The sequence below is a fragment of the Falco peregrinus genome, chromosome 2, assembly GCF_023634155.1.
Source record: "Falco peregrinus isolate bFalPer1 chromosome 2, bFalPer1.pri, whole genome shotgun sequence".
Taxonomy (NCBI): Eukaryota; Metazoa; Chordata; class Aves; order Falconiformes; family Falconidae; genus Falco; species Falco peregrinus.
Window position 1 is genome coordinate 84,914,652 of NC_073722.1, and position 17,627 is coordinate 84,932,278.

The 17,627-nt window shown below is 48.7% G+C and overlaps 1 protein-coding gene across 7 annotated transcripts in view; it reads left to right on the forward strand.

Annotated features, from left to right (window-relative positions):
• The window catches only part of ULK1 (unc-51 like autophagy activating kinase 1), an 81,970-nt gene that overhangs the window by 58,537 nt on the left and 5,806 nt on the right, over positions 1 to 17,627 (forward strand). For 5 of the 7 annotated variants that reach the window (XM_055795008.1, XM_055795009.1, XM_055795013.1 and 2 more), the window contains 10 exons: positions 1,621 to 1,746; positions 5,344 to 5,495; positions 6,346 to 6,429; positions 7,004 to 7,266; positions 7,916 to 8,100; positions 8,934 to 9,049; positions 9,637 to 9,780; positions 12,351 to 12,538; positions 15,222 to 15,400; positions 15,522 to 15,640. In XM_055795008.1, coding sequence (XP_055650983.1) covers positions 1,621 to 1,746; positions 5,344 to 5,495; positions 6,346 to 6,429; positions 7,004 to 7,266; positions 7,916 to 8,100; positions 8,934 to 9,049; positions 9,637 to 9,780; positions 12,351 to 12,538; positions 15,222 to 15,400; positions 15,522 to 15,640 — 1,556 coding nt within the window. The remainder of the gene's footprint in view (positions 1 to 1,620; positions 1,747 to 5,343; positions 5,496 to 6,345; positions 6,430 to 7,003; positions 7,267 to 7,915; positions 8,101 to 8,933; positions 9,050 to 9,636; positions 9,781 to 12,350; positions 12,539 to 15,221; positions 15,401 to 15,521; positions 15,641 to 17,627) is intronic. The other 2 variants (XM_055795011.1, XM_055795010.1) reach the window with 2 other exon arrangements.

The following is a 17,627-nucleotide window of genomic DNA, read 5'->3' on the forward strand; positions in this document are numbered from 1 at the left end:
CAAAGTTTGATGTGAACCCTCAGATTTCTTGTTTAAACCTCTGCTCATTTTATGTCTGTAATGACACAGTGTCTTACGCTGATGGAAGGCAGAGACACCAAAGCCTCACCTTTCTGCTGAGCAATCGGAAACCCTGAGTGCCTTTGTTGTATTGTGTGTCAGTGAAGAGTCAAGGCTTCTGTGCTGCCTTTTAGAGACAGGTGTCAGATTAAGAGTCTGTTACCTTGGTGGAAGAAATGAGAGCACGCAAGGAAGAATACAGAGCACTTAAAAAATTAGTAAACCTGTTGAGAGAGGAACGAAGAAATCGGAATCACTTTTTGATCTTTAAGCCTTGATGAAAGAACTCTTCCAGTTATTTGGCTCTCCTGTGATGGAGAACTGTCTTCACATGCGCACTGTGGAGATCTGCAAGCACATCCCTGCAGGTCAGCTTTGTTCGCCGCTGTCACCGTAAATCACAGCGTACTGCTGACCTTCCCGGAAGAAGAAATTCTGGTAATGGGATGCTTTGAACCACCACATAAGTCACAAACCCTTCTCTCTTCCCCTGTGTACATGTGTATGTTCTTGCTGAATTTGATATCTCCTTTTATCTTAAGTAAAACACTTCCACTGTGAGTGTTAGACCCGAAGAAGTGGCACTTCTGCTTCTCAGGGGCAGACCCAGGTGTGTCCTCAGCTGGCAACAAGGAAGACTGCAGAAGCCTTCACTACCCATAAGATCTTTCTTGTAATTGTGCGACATCCCTGCAGTTGGTGTTGGCACTTGTAAACAGCATTGCCGTGGCAAAATTAACCCTAGAATTCTGGAGCCTTTGGGAAAAGACTTTAGGCGGCCACTTCGTTAGATGTGGTATTTGGATGGTTTTTGTATAGCGTGGTGTACGGGCTAAGAGTAACAGGGCAAACTGTCACCCAGGGGAATAGGTGTCAGGTGTGAGCTGATTAACCTGCTTTGGAAGGAATCAGAAAGAAGTCTGAAGTTTGCAGAACGGGCCTGTTCTATTTTGTATGTGTGATGTTCTAGCTGACCTTGACGGGTACAGAGGTACCAGCGCCTGTCCCTCGAATTTATTCTCTCCCAAGTTGCCTTCTCCACTTTATAATTAACTTGCAGATGCTCTGATACACGCCACAAGTTTGTATTCTCCTTATGGCATGCTGAGGCTTTCATGGAGATGCCATTGCTGCACCAGTGCCTCTGCATGAATCGCAGGTAGCTCTTGGCAGCAAAACCTTGCTGGTGTCCTTTGTGAGCCACGACTGTTTAGCCCCTGCTCGATGATGTGCTCATTGGCCGAGGATCTGACCTGTTGGAAACTGGGCCAGTTGTGGCCTGAAGTAACAGGGCGCCAGTTTTCTTGGAGGGAGTGGTGTGCTTGGGTGCATGTTTTAACTTCAGTGTGTGGGCGGGAATTGTGCTGGCTTTCGGGAGATGTGTGGTGCCCCTTCCCTTTGATATGGCTTTGAACTGCCTCCCAGTGTGAACCCACAGCCCAGGAGCAGCCAAGGGGATGCTCCCTGTGTGCGGGTGCTTTACGAAGACAAAACCTCCAGTCCCCTGGCTGAAAGCCCACCCCTTACAAGAGGCTTTCTTTGTGTGTCTCCTTTCAACAGCCGGCCAGGTCAGTTTTCTAGCAGCAAGTACGGACACTCGGTGCCCATTCCAGTCCCAACGCAGATTCACAACTACCGGCGGATTGAGCAGAACCTGCAGTCCCCCAATCAGTACACCTCTCCCCGGTAAGTGCTGGAGCTGGGAAAAAGGGGCTCTCGTCCTACAGCTTGGGGGTGGTAAAACAAACTGCTTTACGGTTTGTTCTCTGTACCTCCAAAAATTTTCCTATCTGCTGGGCCCTTCCCCTTGCCTGTAGGAAGCCAATGTGGTGCATGTTTACGTGGTACCGTAATTTTGGGGTATTTTTGTAGAGGTGTTGAGATTTATTTGATTATTATTGATTTATTTTGATTATTTAGTTGATATGTGTACTGTATATTTTGTCTGTGTGCATGTACATAAGACAGCTCCCATCAACTTGTAGTGCACGCTGAGCCCCTTTGACTCTGGCAGCTTTTTCCTCATGCCAGCTGTGGGTTGGATGTCCAAGCAGAGAGACCTATCCATCTGGCAGATGCCTTTATAAAAGGAAAAAGTTGAGATAAACAGCTGAAATGAATGGGGGTACAAAACTTACCTGACTTTACCTTAATTGGCTCCTGGAGCTAGTCATACCATAGATGATGTGTCTTCCACGAGTTGCATATTAATGTGGTTATGCAGGCAGGACTGATTAAATCATGAGCAATTTATGCCTGTGAGGCAGAGCGTGTTTCCTGAAGGCTGTCAGGAAGACCTGGATGCCAGCCTTCAGCCGTACAGCTGACCATCTGAGTTCAGTAGTAATGCCTCGTGCATCCAAGACACATAGGGCTTCTGTCTCTTCTCACGTATAACTTCTGATTCTTACAGGTTTGAAATCTGGGTTGATAGCAGCAGCCCAGGTCCGTAGACTGGTTGGAAGGAGACTCATACAGGATCTTAAAGCAGGGGCATTCAAGCAGAAGTGTCTGTGAGGTGTTTTGTCATCTTTTGGATGAGTTGCTTTGGTGTCTGGATTAGTTAAAAGTTTAGATTTCAGAAGCAGGGTAATACCTACGTCCGCTTAAGTTTGAGCTTCAGCCAGCCTAATTCAGGATAAGCCTTATTCGAAGTGGGCCCAGAAGGAGAGACACGGTATCTTGATATTAATCAGGGATCAGCAGAGAGATTGCTTTGTGCCAGCGTTACTTCAGTATGTTACTTTTTTAACATAATACTGTTAATGCTATTTTGTGTTCCCTTCTTTGAGTGTGTGGCAGGTTTTGTGGTAAACTTCTTCCCGTTTCCTATGTGCCTTGTGTTTTTCACAGCACAACTTGTGGACTCTGTTAGTGTTGGAACTCACTAAAGAGTCCTGGTTATCCATGTGATGCATGAAGTGAGAGCGCTGGAGAAGGCGCAGAGGATGCCCCTCGGCGCGCCATGCCTACCCCAGACCTGGGGACAGGCTGCTGAGTTCAGGTTCACAGTCTGCAGCCACCACTGGGGGATCAAACTGTTGTGTTTTGCTCCTTTTAGTCACCACTGTGTAATGTTGAGATTAGCATCATCCCTGCAGAGGAACTTGAATGGACACAATCAGGATGATTCAGTCTGCTTTTAGCATCTTCTCAAAATCTCTGACGTCACGTTTTGTCCTGCCCCAGGAAGCCATATTTCTCTCTCCCCATCACTTCCTCTAATGAGCAAATTCAGTAGACACCCTTCAGAATGGAAGGAGAAAGCTTCATCAAGCATTTAATATGTGATTCCACTTTTCCATCAGGTGCATCAAATAGCCCATTGCAGCCAAGTGCATCGTCATGTTTGCCAAGTCATTAGGTTACAAACCGTGATGACACTCTTGTTTCTGAAAAATCAGCCACTGTCACCTGACTGGAGGGTGTATGCCTGTGTGACGTAGCTTGTTTGTGGACGGATAGGTGGCTGGTTGAGGTGCTAATTAGGTGTGTGTGCTTTTGGCCACATCACCTGTCCTGCTCATCTGCTTGCTTGCTTATCCCACGTCTCGTAGGGTGGCATCTGACATTCCACATCTTTCAGCAGCACAGTCAGCTGGTGTTTTTTTCTGCAAGTTCCTGATAGATAGTGTTCAGCCTTCTGGATGGCTCATATTCTGGAGAGTCAGAACCATGGGAGAGCAATACTTTCTGCCGCTGAACATCTCGGTATCTTTCACCCTGCCAGGTGTCCACTTCCTTTTTGCGTATTCATTTTGCTTTGGGGCCAGGCACATGATGAGCATTAGGCCTCTGAATCTGGAGCAACCTGAAGAGAAGTGATTTTTAGGTTAAAATTTTAAAGGATTTCCTTTTTTTCCAAGCATGTGAGTGTAGCATGGATTCATTTGGCTGCAAAATATAGTAACGCACTGCAGAGGGGAGCAGGGGAGGGGGCTGGCAGATCAAATTCTTGTATCTCAACTAATGAAATAGATTTAAAAAAAAAAAAATTATTTACTTTTTTTCTGAAATGTAGCATAAAGTAAAACATACACCTAGTAGTGTCGTTGAGTGGTAGATGTACTGACACTTCATCGGGATGACTGTCATTCCTGGGTAATGTAGCTAGACCTGCTTGCACGGCTGAAACCCGTGTGCCTTTGTTCCTTCTGTTCAGGTACATATGGACAGCTTAATGCAGCATCACTGCAAGAGGAGGCAGGATCCCTTGGTGCAGCATCTTTCAGTGACTTAAGCACGGAGGGGTTTTTTCACCATATTCATTGATTCCTGTCCAGAAAAACACCTACTGGCTGAAACTGATGTTCTTATAACAAGGGGGAAAAAATGTTTCCAAATTGAGAGTAGAATGAAGGATTTGATGGAAGGACTGTTTTCTCGTATACGGGAGTGTAATGGGAATCTTGGTGAAGGAGCCTGCAGAGGCAGAATGGCATTTCAGTAAATAGAATTTAGGTTCTGTGTCTTTAACGAGCAATGAAAACATGGAAATATTGAGAATTAATTAACTAGTGTACAGTAATCTCCCATCTCTCTCCAGAGTGATGGCATCACTGTACTCGCTTTCCCGCTAGTCTGGTTTTCTCTTTCGCTTCATTTTAGCAGCTGAGTAACACTTGGGGTTCCTGCAGGTGTGGGCTGTCCAAATTAATTTTAGCTCCCTCAGGTGAGGCTCCACAAGGACTTAAAGGAGCTCGGAGCCCAGACAGTTCTGACTGTCCAGCCCAAAAAGACATTCCTCTGGGTAGTACTGAGCTGTTTCAGATCTGACAGCTACACGCTGCTCTGGTTTGCTCTGTAGCTTCTGATTTGAGTCAAAGCTCCGTGGCAGAGCAGTGTCTCGGCACAGCTCACCTCCACCCGCACAGCCTGCGGAGCTCAGTGCAGGAGGGGTGCCTGAACAGTTCTCAGGGCGTTCGGAGGCACTGCCCGGGGCAGACACCTTGGCTGTGGCAAGGTATGGAACTATGTCTTGTTCATGATTGACAGGGATATTGGGAAGCATCTAAAAGTGACTGAAAAATTAGCTGTAAGCTAATCCCGTTCTTTCTTTTCATTTGTTCTGCAAAATTTTGTTTGGATTGAAGCTCTTGAGAACAAGCATTAGCATCTTAATCTGTATTACTGTAGTCCTAGAACAGTAGGATTTTGATTGAGGATGAACAGTCGGGAAGCTCTGCTTCTGTGGAAGCAGCTGTGTGTGTGTCTGGTGATAGGGTCTTAGTCTCCTTTACCGGCACCTGCTGTAACATGTGTGCTGCTGTTGTTTCCTATAAGGTCTGGTACGGTCCGGAGGTCTAGCAGTACAAGTCCTCTTGGTTTTCCTAAAACTGGTGCTTCCCCTCCTTATCCTGGAGAGCATGGATCTGTGCCCAGCTCTAGAAAGCTCTCCTTCGGTGGTGCCAAGCCATTTACGCCATCACCACAAGGTAAGAAGTCAACTGGCTTGTTGCTGCCTGAATAAAATTGTGTTCCTCTTTGCTGTAAAGAGGGAAGTTATGACCAGCTGTGGCTGCCAAGTAACAGGGAATTCAGGTGGTTGTGTTCTCCTGTGGCTCTTCTCAACAGATGATTTGACAAGTGTTGTGGCCTCAGTAAAATGGAGAGGAAAATACCTATTAGCCCCAGGAAAGGCAAGCTTTGTTTTGGTGTCTGTATCAAATGTTTTGCTGCCCTCTGAAGAGGGCTTCTGTAAGTGCATTACTCTTACTTCTGTAAGACTAAGTACTGGCTTGAACTGGGGTAAGAAAAATTGTGAGCCAGTTGTTGTCAGAGAAAAATTCTGGCCAGCTGTGGAAGGGCTTGAACTTCACTGTTGAAACTGAGAAGTAGCTGTCTGAGTATCTGGTAGCCCTACCCATGTGCTAACAAGCAATTCAAGTGGAAAGGGTTAAGAAAAACCCCACTGTGCAACTGATGGAACTTGCTGCTTTCTGTAAAGGGACAGACTGTGATGTAACCATCTATTCTGTATCCCTGGAGTCTCCAACCCTACATTTATTAGTCTCTGCCGGTGCAGAAATGCAGAATTTTTGTATTCTATTCCTCTCAATTAATGTCACTGCAAAGTCAGACTAAAACTTGCTCAACTAATACCAGGCAGCATTTTTTTTCCTCCTTTTACAGGAGTTGCTGATCTTTTCACTGCACAGCTAGGGCTGAGAAAATGGAAGAGATAACTAGCATCTTTCTATAAAACAGGTGGTACATAGTGTTGCCATTGCCTGTGGAAATTTAATACTGAGTAAACTTTCTTCTTTTTATTGTGTTCTGTCAAAGTTGGAACAATCCCAGAGCAGCCCGGCCAGACTTTTATCCCTTCTTCTCTTGGAGCAGAAGTGAAAAGCCGTATTCCTGTCACGGGTGCGTTGGTCCTTACCTTCCTTCATTACTCCTATGGATAAGGCCGGTACCGTAGTCTCGGGCACTCCAGATTGGGAGTGTTCCTTCAGCATCTTCTCTTGATGCTTGCCCCGACAGGATTTCTGTGTGCTGGTAGGAGCTGGGGTTAATCCAGTCACATCCCATCAGCCAGCATCTTCCAGTGCTGACAGACCCTGTGTCACAAAATCTTGAATTTGGGACTTTGAAGTCGATGAATTGAATGAAGGAAAAGCATCCGAAAATCCCCAACGCCCCCTCTGCCAGGTGGCCTGCTTGATGTGTAATTTCCTTGCTGCTGAGCTCTGGCAGTCGGGTCCCTTTCTGTGTAAGGGCTGCAATGAAGGGAAGAAGCTGCGCTTTATTTCCCTGTTGTCCGTATCTCTCCCTCCTGTAGAGCCAAAACCCGATGAGGCTGGCACTGCCCAGAGTGCCATCCTTAGCCATCCACTGAAGGCTTTGATCTGTAGATGTTTGAGCAGTGAATCCTGGCATCAGGCTGGCTTTTTGTGTTAGAACCAGCATATGATGTGCTTTGTCATTCTGGGCCCTCCAGGTTCCTCGGCACCCGAACACTCTCCTCGAGGGATGGGCTCCCGGCTCCACAGTGCTCCCAACCTGTCGGATTTGCATTCCTGCAGGCAGAAGATAACCAAGCAGCACTCTGATCCTCTCGTTGCTCACTTCGGTCATACCCCCGTCAGCCAGCCGCTGCAGATTCATGGCTTGCAGCACTGCCGGCAGCTCAGATCCTCACCCAAGCTCTCCGAATTCATGCAGAGAAGCCCTTTGCCAACTATAATGGGCTCCCCTACCAAGGTAGGTGAAGGAGTCTGCTTCTGGGTTTCTCGCAGCCTGACCTGTTGGGTTATTTGGGGATGAAGTGCTGCGTGATCAGGCAACTGCGACCTGGATTTCTCACCACTTGTTTGCTTTTCGTTGGGGGCTGTTTAGTGATCTGTGTGAAATGGGTTAGTGCCCTGGTTCTCAGTGGACAGATCTCAGTTGGCAGCAGTGTCTGCCATCTGAGCTGAGCCCAGGGTTTTAAACGGATGATGGAAAGGAGCTGCCCCGATGAGGCAGAAGCACATCAGTGACTGGCGGTGCCTGGGCTGCTTTGCTCACACCGTTCAGCTTGTGACGCAGGTGTGTGTCCGGTAGGAATCCCCAGCAGAGACGGCAGATGGTGGAGCAGGCAAAACAGCCTCGTGTCTCATACGAAGCTGGCACACTGACAGCTTTTTCTCTGCTTATGTTAAGCTGCTAAAATTTTCAGCAGTTTTTTGTCCTTTTGTTTTAGTTTTTCTGGGATTTAGGACAAGTAACGGCGTGGGGTGGGATTTCTACCTCTTTATTTCAGGCAGGCTGTTAAGCATACCATTTATTTTTGATAAATAAGTCAGGGGGGCAAGAGGAGCCTTCCTCCTTCATTTTAAAGGCAGATCTCTGCTTTTTCTGTTCTTCTTAGGCTGTGTCCCCGTTTGAGTTTCCCAAAACCCCAAGTTCCCAGAATCTCCTCACTCTCTTGGCCCATCAGGGGGTGATGGTGGCTCCAACACGGAACAAGACCTTGCCAGACCTGAAGGAGATGGGGCATTTCCACTGCCAGCAAACTGGCTTGGGATTGAGGCCTGTGGAAGAGATCAAGGGCAGGTGAGCTATAGTCTGCTTTACACAGTGGCGCTTTGTTCCCTAACACAGGACAGGTGGGGCAGATTCCAGACCCCGGCTAACACTGAAGGTGTAAGGTAGCATCTGTAACCCTTCTGTAGTTACCTGCTAGCACCCTTGGACTGCAGGCAGATACGGTACAAATGTTTTAAGTCTTCCTCTACAGGGGCAGTCCATGGCCTAGATTCTATAAAGTGAAAGGTTGTCTGCAGCTTCACAGTCTGTTTATAGTGTCCATGGTTTCATCAAGTTGGGGGGGATGCAGGATTTTGTCCTTAGGCCAGATTCCCTGCAATTACACAGATGCGCGCCTTGCTGTTGGTGGAGCCTGTGCCTGTCATGGATGAGAGGGCGTTACGGGTGTTCCTTGTCCATCCAACAGTGGGCACAGGCCTTCAGCGCGGAGTTCTGTTTGAAAGCCACGTGCTGACTGTCACGAGCATTGCAGGATCGAGTCACTCCAGTGTTAGTGTTAGGTTTTTCTTACATGCCTCTCTGCAGGCTACGGCTTTCTCCAGTGATCTGGAGGAGTCCTCTGATACTAATTTCCATACTTCCACCAAAGAAAAATGGTATTGTAATAACATTGTGTCATACTTGCATTACTGCAGTTAGTAGTTGTACGCTTTCTTACAAGTGGCAGGAGGTGCTTCAGATGCTCTGTTAAAAGAGGAAGAGTGGTTACTTCAACCCCAGACTGTTCACTGTGTAGTGTTAAGTGGCTGTGGACCAGTCGTGGCACAGCCTGGCGTGGAAGTTAGCTGAAACCTTGCATCTGTTGACTGGCTGCATCATGTTATATGTCCTTTTTTTAGGTCTCTCAGCACAGGCAGGCTCACTGACCTGCTTCTGAAGGCAGCCTTTGGGGCACAGATCTCAGAAGCTGGCAGCAACGACAGCCTGAACAATGAGAAGCCAATGGAAATTGCAGGTAGGTGGGCATGCTGGGCAGATCTAGCAGGATGTCCTGGGCTGGGGCGAGCAGCTTGCCTACTTGCCCTCTACAATGGGAGGCTGCTTTTCCAATGGCGTTTGGCAAAGGAAGTGACTGCCATGTGTGAGGAGCGTAACCATGTTTGCTTTCCTTTGCGGAGCGCTCGGAGGTCTGCGGGCTACGCATGCTGTGTAATTGCTGGCTAGTGGTGTGATTTGTGTAGGCAAGGCTTCCTCTTTTGACCCCTTCTGAACGTGATAATGTGCAGGTGGGGACTTTCTGCCAGGCAGCTCGAATATGAATGACTCGGCAAGGGTGGGTCTTCCTGGGCTTGCAGGTTGGGAAGCGAGGCGGGGAGAACAGCTGCAGCAATGTGTGTCCCTGCCCAGGCTGGTGACCTGTAGCCCATGCCAGCCTGGCCTGCTCGTGTTCGCGGGGGACACCTCCAAAGGGAGTGCAAGCCTGTGCCGGTAAGCACCATCTCCCAAGAGAGTCTGCAGGAACACAAACTGCTGGGTGAGGCACACCATGCGCTGAGTAACTTTCCTGTAATGCCAGTCTGCACCTTTCAACTGTCTCCCCAGCTCCCTCAGGTGCTTACGGAGGGACCCTGCACTCTGGTGCCCGGGCTGGGGGCTCTGCCAGCCCATCCCCAGTGATTTTTACTGTCGGATCCCCTCCCAGTGGAACAACCCCCCCACAGACCACGAGGACCAGGATGTTTTCAGGTAAAGGGCTGATACCTACCTGCCTGTTCCAGTGGGAATGCCTGGGGGCAGAGCGATGAGTTGAATTCCTTGCTGCTGAACACTGGTGGAGGCAGAGGGCTGCTCAGAGCAGCCCGCAGAGCTCAGCTGGTCTAAATGCCTTTGAGGTTCTCGTGCTGGCTCCTGCCAACCCCCGTTATTGCTCATAACTCTTTGCACTGGCACAAGGACTCGTGCCAGACAGTGGTTTTCCAGTACTGGAAGAGACAGGCAAACTTTTCTTCTACTTCATTGCTCTCTGCTTTGGGAGTAACGCTGCAGCTGTTCACAGACCCACTGTTGCTGAGAGGTCAACAAATGCAAGGATGGTGTCGTGTTCTGATGGTTTTCCCATGGGTTTTGGATGAGCTGTAAAAGATGAGCGTGACCATCCGTGCCCAACAATTCCAGTGCACCAGTACCACTAGGAAAGGGCCAGGATGGCTCTGTATGCACAATTGTTGTGGTGTTACTGATGTTCTGAGCTGCTTAAGTAGGAGATGGGGAAGTGCACTCCTGCTTGACAGATACTTCTTTAATGATGCCAGTGCTCCAGCCTCATCAGCCAGCAGCTGAGGCTGTGGTAATTGGCCCTTTTGGGATGGTGTGTCTGTTAGCCGGAGTCTATGTTCATTTTAAGAAAGTACTTGGACGTTTTTATTTGCATTTTTGGCTGTTTGGGTTCTCAGCTGTTCCTGATCTGAATGTAGTCAGCTCTGTTGTTCTTAATTATTGCAGGGAAGGGTTTGATGTAACCACAAACAAGCTGCTTGACTGGGATGGGGGGGATGCGTGGGCTTAGTTCCTGGGTATAGCTTGCATTTCCGTCGTAACTAAAACCACTCACATCCTTGATTGTCTGGGAAGTGGGGACCATAATCCTTTCTTTGTCTCCTCTATTTAGAGGGTAAGCTCTGTAGAGCAGAGACTCTTACAAAGTGTCTGACAGGCCTGTAGCACAGTGGGGTTACTACCCTGGCTGCAGCCGCTAGCTACTGCTGCAGTGTTATGGGTAGAGAATTCAGACATCCTGCATTGCTTTTGCAGGGATAATAGCAATTCGGAAGCAGATCCAAGCACCATTTTTTATTTTAGCAGGTTGATACTTGGATGCTTAAGCATCTGCTGAACAGTCAAGTTCTTAGATGGGATGCCTGGGAGAGAGGGTTGCTGAATAGTGAACCTACAACACATACGGAGCATTAGGTCAAGGTGGTCAAAGCAGTGCTGCTTGACAAGCTTTGTTTATGAGGCCTGTGCCTAACTCCTTATGCTACAGTTAATGCACAGAGTGAATGGTGAAAAGGGGGGCTTGGCAAGCTGAAACTCTGCACTCAAGTGCTTGGACAAGCCGTGAGTAAGGTCACTTGATAGACATTAAAGGAGAACCTTTTCGTGAGTCACAGTAACAATTTCTGCAAACAGCCTCTTGGAGTTACAGGATATCCAGAATGTGATATTGTTGGTCCTTGCCTCTCTCTGAAAGATCTGGAAATACTCTGCCAGTCTTTGATGGTCCACTTAGCTCTGAAGCATAGCTGCCAGCAGGGAGAGAGCTTTGGGAGGAGAGGAGACTGTGCCTCTCTGCAGATCAGTTGTGCATTATTACATTGCTGAACCCTTTGAAGGCAGGGTAGGGCAGGAAATTGAATTTGTGGGTAGAAGAGGAACATCTCCCTCCAAACCATCAGTGATAGTGGAGAGTATCTCCTTGGTAGAATTAGCAAAGTTTTGTAGCTGGTATTTCATCCCGCTGTCAGACGGAATATACCCCTCTGTGGCAGTGTGTCAGGGGATATGAAGCCCTACCCTGAGACAGTAACTCCTTTTGAAGTGTCCATCTTCTATGTGCAGTGTGCTTTTAGGGTGGATTCAGTGGTCAGGAAGGGGAAAAGATGATGGTGAGGGAACTGTCTGATGGACACTGTGTTTACAGGGTCTCCTGAATCCTGAGGTTAGAGTCTTAACTCAGCTGAAGTCAACTTACTCTCTGCCCAGCCACCTGTTCCTAAAGAGGGAGAAGCAGAAGTGCAGGGCACGTAGTGGGCGGTTCGCCCAGTTTGCGTGTAAGCAGCTTCTGTTTTAAAACAATGATAAAAACCTCATTTACCAGAGGTGCTTATTCAGTGATAGTGATAGTGTAAAAGGTAGGGAACCAGGGTTCAAGCCATGCTGATCCATGATGGGGAAGTTGGCTGTGGTGGGGTACAATAAGAGTCAGGCCAAGAAATTATAGCAGGATTCAGAAAGGGTTTGGACAAACAAGAAACAAAGAGTACTTCTGAATTGTCTCCATAAATGATGGACATTCTGGAAGGTGCATGAAATCTGCTTGAGCTTGTAAGCTGGTCTACCTGAGTTGCTAAGGAGCTTACATTGGGGAATGGTTATTCTGCATCAAGAGTCCCTGCATCTTCCTCCAAAGTACCTGTTGCTGGCTCCTATCAGATCCAGGATCCTGGATCCTACAGGATTGTCTCCTCTGCTGGGCGAGGAATACCTGGCCTGCTATTAATACCTTCAGTAATTCCTTTGCCTATTTTTCTTCTCAGTGGGGTCTTCCAGCTCTCTCAGTTCGGGAGGCTCATTCACCGGCAGGCACCTGGCAGTGGGGGCTGGCGGGGATGCTGTGGAAGGCCCCTCAAGTCTCCGGTATGCTTTTGCTGATCCTATCACCGCCAACCTGGAAGGTGCTGTTACGTTTGAGGCACCAGAGCTGCCCGAGGAGACACTCATGGAGGTGGGTACATCCCAAGGGCTTGGTAGGGGCAAAGGATGGGGGAATACATGTAAAGCCAGTCCAGAGGTCGGGTGGCTCCATGTTTGCAGCCAAGGGGGTTGCTTCCAAAGATGCTGCAAACTGGTTTCAAGAGAGAAGGCCGGTGCAGTGCTCAGAAAGCCCAGGGCATGTTTGGCAGCGTGACTCTTGAGCTTCAGTCCCTGAGACAGGCCGTGACAGGGGTTAAAATTCACCATTTCTAAAGCCGAAATTGCAAGTCGGAAGTAGCGGTTATCCAATGCATTCTGAATTAACAGCTTCTGAAGAAAACTTTTGGGCCTTTTCCCTTTTAAAAGGCTCAACATATCAGTGATAGCTGACTGGAGAGTGCAGGTAGCTTAGTGTATCAAATGACTGCCTGCTGCATGCACCGGCGGGGCAGGCAGTGATACGGCTTCTGCTGGAAGGATCTGGAAGAAAGCAAACCTGACACTTGTGCTGCTAATGGGAGTGGGGGGACACCACGTTCTGCACCAGAACGGCTGAACCAGATTGTCAGCCTGAAAGGCTGCCAGGCTTCCCTTCTTGGCAGGCTGGGGGTGGGCTGAAGCAGAGCAAATGCTTCTGTAGCTGAGATACATTTGAAATGTAGGTCAGGCTGCCCATTTGCAGATTCAGTCACGGCTTCAGCTCTGCTCGTGATACCTCTTTGGGCTGTCTGGGACTGGGGAAGGCTCTTTGTATCTGAATTTTGCTGGTGTTGCTAAAACCTCCTAGATGACCACAGAGATAAGCATACATTGTTTTAAGGATGTGGGTTTGCTCTTCTGCTTCAGGTTTTATTTAGCTTGGGGTTTTTGTCAATTATGCATTGAATTGCATTTGCTTGCTTAATTACCTGCAGAGCCACAGGGCTAGGACTTTCAGTGTTGATGTGTCACAATAGTAGTGAGTTTAACTGAGCATCCTACCTGTGTAAGGTCCCAGAATTATGGGGCCCTGACAGCTGCCACCACTTCAGACACTGGTCTGAAGAGAATGTCCTAAGGAGGCATCAACTTGATCTTGTTAATAGCACTCCGCTTCTATGTCTGTAATGAGTCGTTTGGGTTCGATCATCATTTCTGCAGAGTGCAGTAATCGTTTGCATGTCACAAAACCTTTACACCATATTTCAAGACCCCTTTGTGCTCTGCGGAGCTGGCCAGAATGCAAACCTGGTGGATTTTCTGATTTCTGCTGATACTTTCAGGGCATTGAAAGGTTACTGTGTGAGCACCCTTGTTCATCTTGAGCAAAGCTGTTGCACTGAGGCGGGTGGTTCTTCCATCTTTTCTAAAAGTTTCTTTACATGCAGACAAGGCAAATAGAAGGCTACATTTTAGTTTCTTTTGCAGTGCTTTAAAAACACCATACAGAGATGGCTACAGAAGGAAAGGCTTTTGTAACGCCAAATGAGGCCACGAATGTCAGCATAATTAACAGAAGCTGACTGTATAAGCAGAGGGGAAGGATTGTGCATTGGTTAGAGATACCAGGCTGAGACCTGCAAGTTCTCAGTGGTTTCCTGCTCTGCCACAAACTTCTTGTATGACTTGGCAATTACTTAATCTCCAAGTTCCTCCTCTGCTTTTAAAGAAAATAAAGGAAGGTGGAGATAACAGTTCCTTACTGTACTGGACTGTCCAGATAGCAAGATAGTGGGAGGAGAGATTTGTGTTTGAGATAGTCAGAGCTGCCTTAGCGGCCAAGTGTCTGAGCTAGTGAGTGAAAACCAAAAGCTTGCAGAACTTGAGCATGGGGTTTTTTGATAAATTCATGTAGGAACATCCTTACCAGCCCCCTTTGAGAGAACTGAGCCACTGACTATTTGAAGATTAAGCAGGTTAGCCACTTCTCTGCAGAGGAGAGTACAAACAGTGGGGTTGCATCTGATCCAGGCAGCAGTTCACTTTGCAGACACACAAACATCCAGCTCTTCCACAAATACCAACTTCCCAGAAGTGCTTGCAGCGACTTAAGCAATGCAGCTTCCCAGAATGGGATAATCCCCTTTGGTCTGTAACAGCAGAGGAAAAACTACTTTGAAACGAATGTTGACCTTCAAGTGAGAGGCTCCCTCACTTCCCTTCCCTCACTAGCTGGACACCAGACAGAAGCTTGTCCTTGCTCACTCTTCAGGGGCCTCCCGTGGGGCTCGCTGCACTGAACGGGGAGGATGTAAGGGCCAGGGGCTGAGGGTTGGGCTCTAGGGTGGAACACGCTTGCTCCACAGATTTCTGTGGTGTGGGAGGCAGTGATTCTCATGAAATCTACGCCCCGTTTCAGTTTTGTACCAGCATTGCTGTGGTGGGAACCAGTGCTGAGCCCCTGGTGCAAATGGTCTCTCCCCTTCCTGGCTGGAGCTGGGATCCTCCTTGGGAAGGGGGCTTCTAATTCTGGAGCAAGTCTCACCACCTGCCTGGAAATGCCTGGCCCGGGGCTGTTGCCTGCTGCTGTCCCCGTAGAGAGGGAGCTGGTGCAGTGTGCAGGCTGGGGGCCAAGTCTGGCTGCCCCTGCCCAAAGCAGAGGTGGGGGGGGAGGTTGGGGCTCAAGTGTTCTTTCTGTAAGCTGGGCTGGGTTGCTGGCACGGCTCTAGGTGAGCAGCCCGCCCTGGCACGCCAGCTTTTCCTCCATAACCCCTGCCCTGGCATCCCTTCAACAGCAAGAGCACACTGACATCCTGCGCAGCCTCCGCTTCACGCTCGCCTTTGTCCACTATGTGATGGAAATTGCCGCCCTTAAAGGCAGCTCCAGCGAGATGAGCGGTTCCGTGGCATCAGAGTACCAGCTCCAGGAGAGTGTGGTGGCCGACCAGATCAGCCTTCTCAGCCGGGAGTGGAGGTATGTATGGACAGGGGCCAGCCGCCCAGCCCCCAAACCCTCCCTCGCTCCCCCCGCCACATCCTTCAGGGCGCTTAAACCGCCTTCCATCCCAGGGCGTTGCAATGTACTTTCGTTGCAGCTACGCGGAGCAGCTCGTGCTGTACCTGAAAGTAGCGGAGCTTCTGTCCTCGGGGCTGCAGATGGCCATAGAGCAGATCAAAGCTGGCAAGCTGTGCCTCTCCTCCACCGTCAAGCAAGGTAAGGAGCTGCTGGGCTCACCTGGAATGGGAGTATTAAAAAGTGTGGCAAGGGGTATGGATGGGTGTGAGTGAGGGTGAATCCCCACCGGCATGCCCAGGGGCTCATTTCTTCCTGTCCCCTTGCACAGCCCCATCTTTTTGATTTGCACTGAGGGGAATGTTCCTTTCTTCACATTGACTTAGTGTCTCAAAGCTCTCGCTCGTGTCCTGGTGAGAATCTTCAGCACTGGTCAGTGAGAGGGGAGGGTATCTTATCTGATTCCTTGTACATCTGTCTCAGGTGCTTGTTTGTACTGGACGTCAGTCCAGCTTAATTACACAGTGCATGTCCTAGGGAGTGCTTACTTGGCAAATGGAGACCTGTCTTGGCAGTGATGATTTTTCAAGTGAAGCAAAAACACAGGAAGTAAAATACTGGTAATGCCAGCGTCACTCCTTTGCTGGTGTTACGGCCTTGCATTTGCATCTGACTGGCTGGCTTGTGATGCAAGCTCAATGTGGTTCAGTGATTAGAAAAAACAACTTCAAAACTACCATTGTAATATTACTGAGGGAGCTTTTTGAAGCCCCTGAAGTACTTGACCCACTGGCCACCTTACCCAAGAGCTTAGCCTTTGAAAGTGCTCATCCTGCCTTGGGGTGGCATGTGAAAAATCAAAGCTAAATACAGTGAGCACACATACATTGTAGCAGACAGTACAGAGCAACATACACGGGTGTAGCTACGTATCTGGCCCAAGTTCAGGCTAACAGGGAAGTTGGCCTGACCCAAATAAATTATTCCTTTTCAGGGCAGATTGCAACTTCTAGATTTGTAGTGTAATCTGTCCTTCCGTATGTGGGAGTTGGGCAAGGTTGTCTTTCCTTGTCTCTCTCCCCACAAAATACTGCTCCCTTGGGGTTTTTCAGGGCACAGCGGGGGCAGAAGGGTTTTCCAGGTACTTGTGTCCCATGCATGTGGAAAAAGCAGGGAAGCACAAGAAGACACTGCCCTGGAGTGTCCTTGGGTGGTGTGTGCCAGGCAGGGTCCCTACCCACAGCCATCCTCTTTTTCCTGATAATTTGGGGACAGCTGAGAACTCTGATTTAGTTCCATGGAAGAGGGTATTGCTGTATTTGTTGTTTTGGTTTTTAAATAGTCTCTCTTGACTGTCTTCTCATGGAGCTTTTCATTTTGCCCTCCTGATGTGACCCACAAGCTTTGGGGTTCCCACTCCCTCTCAAATTCCTTCTGAGCAAGGGTGATCTGACGGTTTGGTCATGACAGGGTTATGGTTTTGTGCCTCTTGTGCATCCTTTTCTCAGATGGCAGCCTTTCTTCCTGGAGGCAGTCTCTTCTCTGGCTCTGCTCTCTTATCTCTGCCTGGGACAGCTAGATTTAGTTGGCCTGGCTGCCATGTGGGGTTGCCCCTCTGCGTGGTAGCTGAGAGAGGCTGGTTCGTGGTATGGGTTAATTTGCATCCCCCAGGAACAAATCATGCAGCGCGGGGATTTTCAGAGGTGCATGTAGCAGCTAATACTCATCACGTGTTGGCAGGAGTTTGTATTCAGTAGATCATGCCTTGCAGCTAGGGAGACTCAAGCCTGTGGTGTTGCTTGCTGTTTTAAATTGTTATTTAATTGCTCAGAATCATATTGGGTTCCTGATTGTCTGTCTCACAGCCTTTCCACAGGAGCTGCCGCGGTTCAGGGAGGGAGGTGGCCTTTCACAGGCATCAGTGTCTTTTTCTTTCTGGGACAGCAGAGTCCCAAGAGAGATTCCCTTGCTTAGTCAGTGCTGCTCATCCACACCCGGCTCCAACAGCTACCCCATGCAAGTCACGTACTTCTTCACAGCACGTCGTCACCCATCAAGTAGCAGAAGCTTTGTATCTGGCGCGTCTGTTGCTTCTGGTGGCGAGTGAGACATCTTGCATGGTGCAAAGTGCTCTCTGCCTTGTGACAACTGAAGGAAATCAAAATAGACCTGGTGAACTAGGTATACG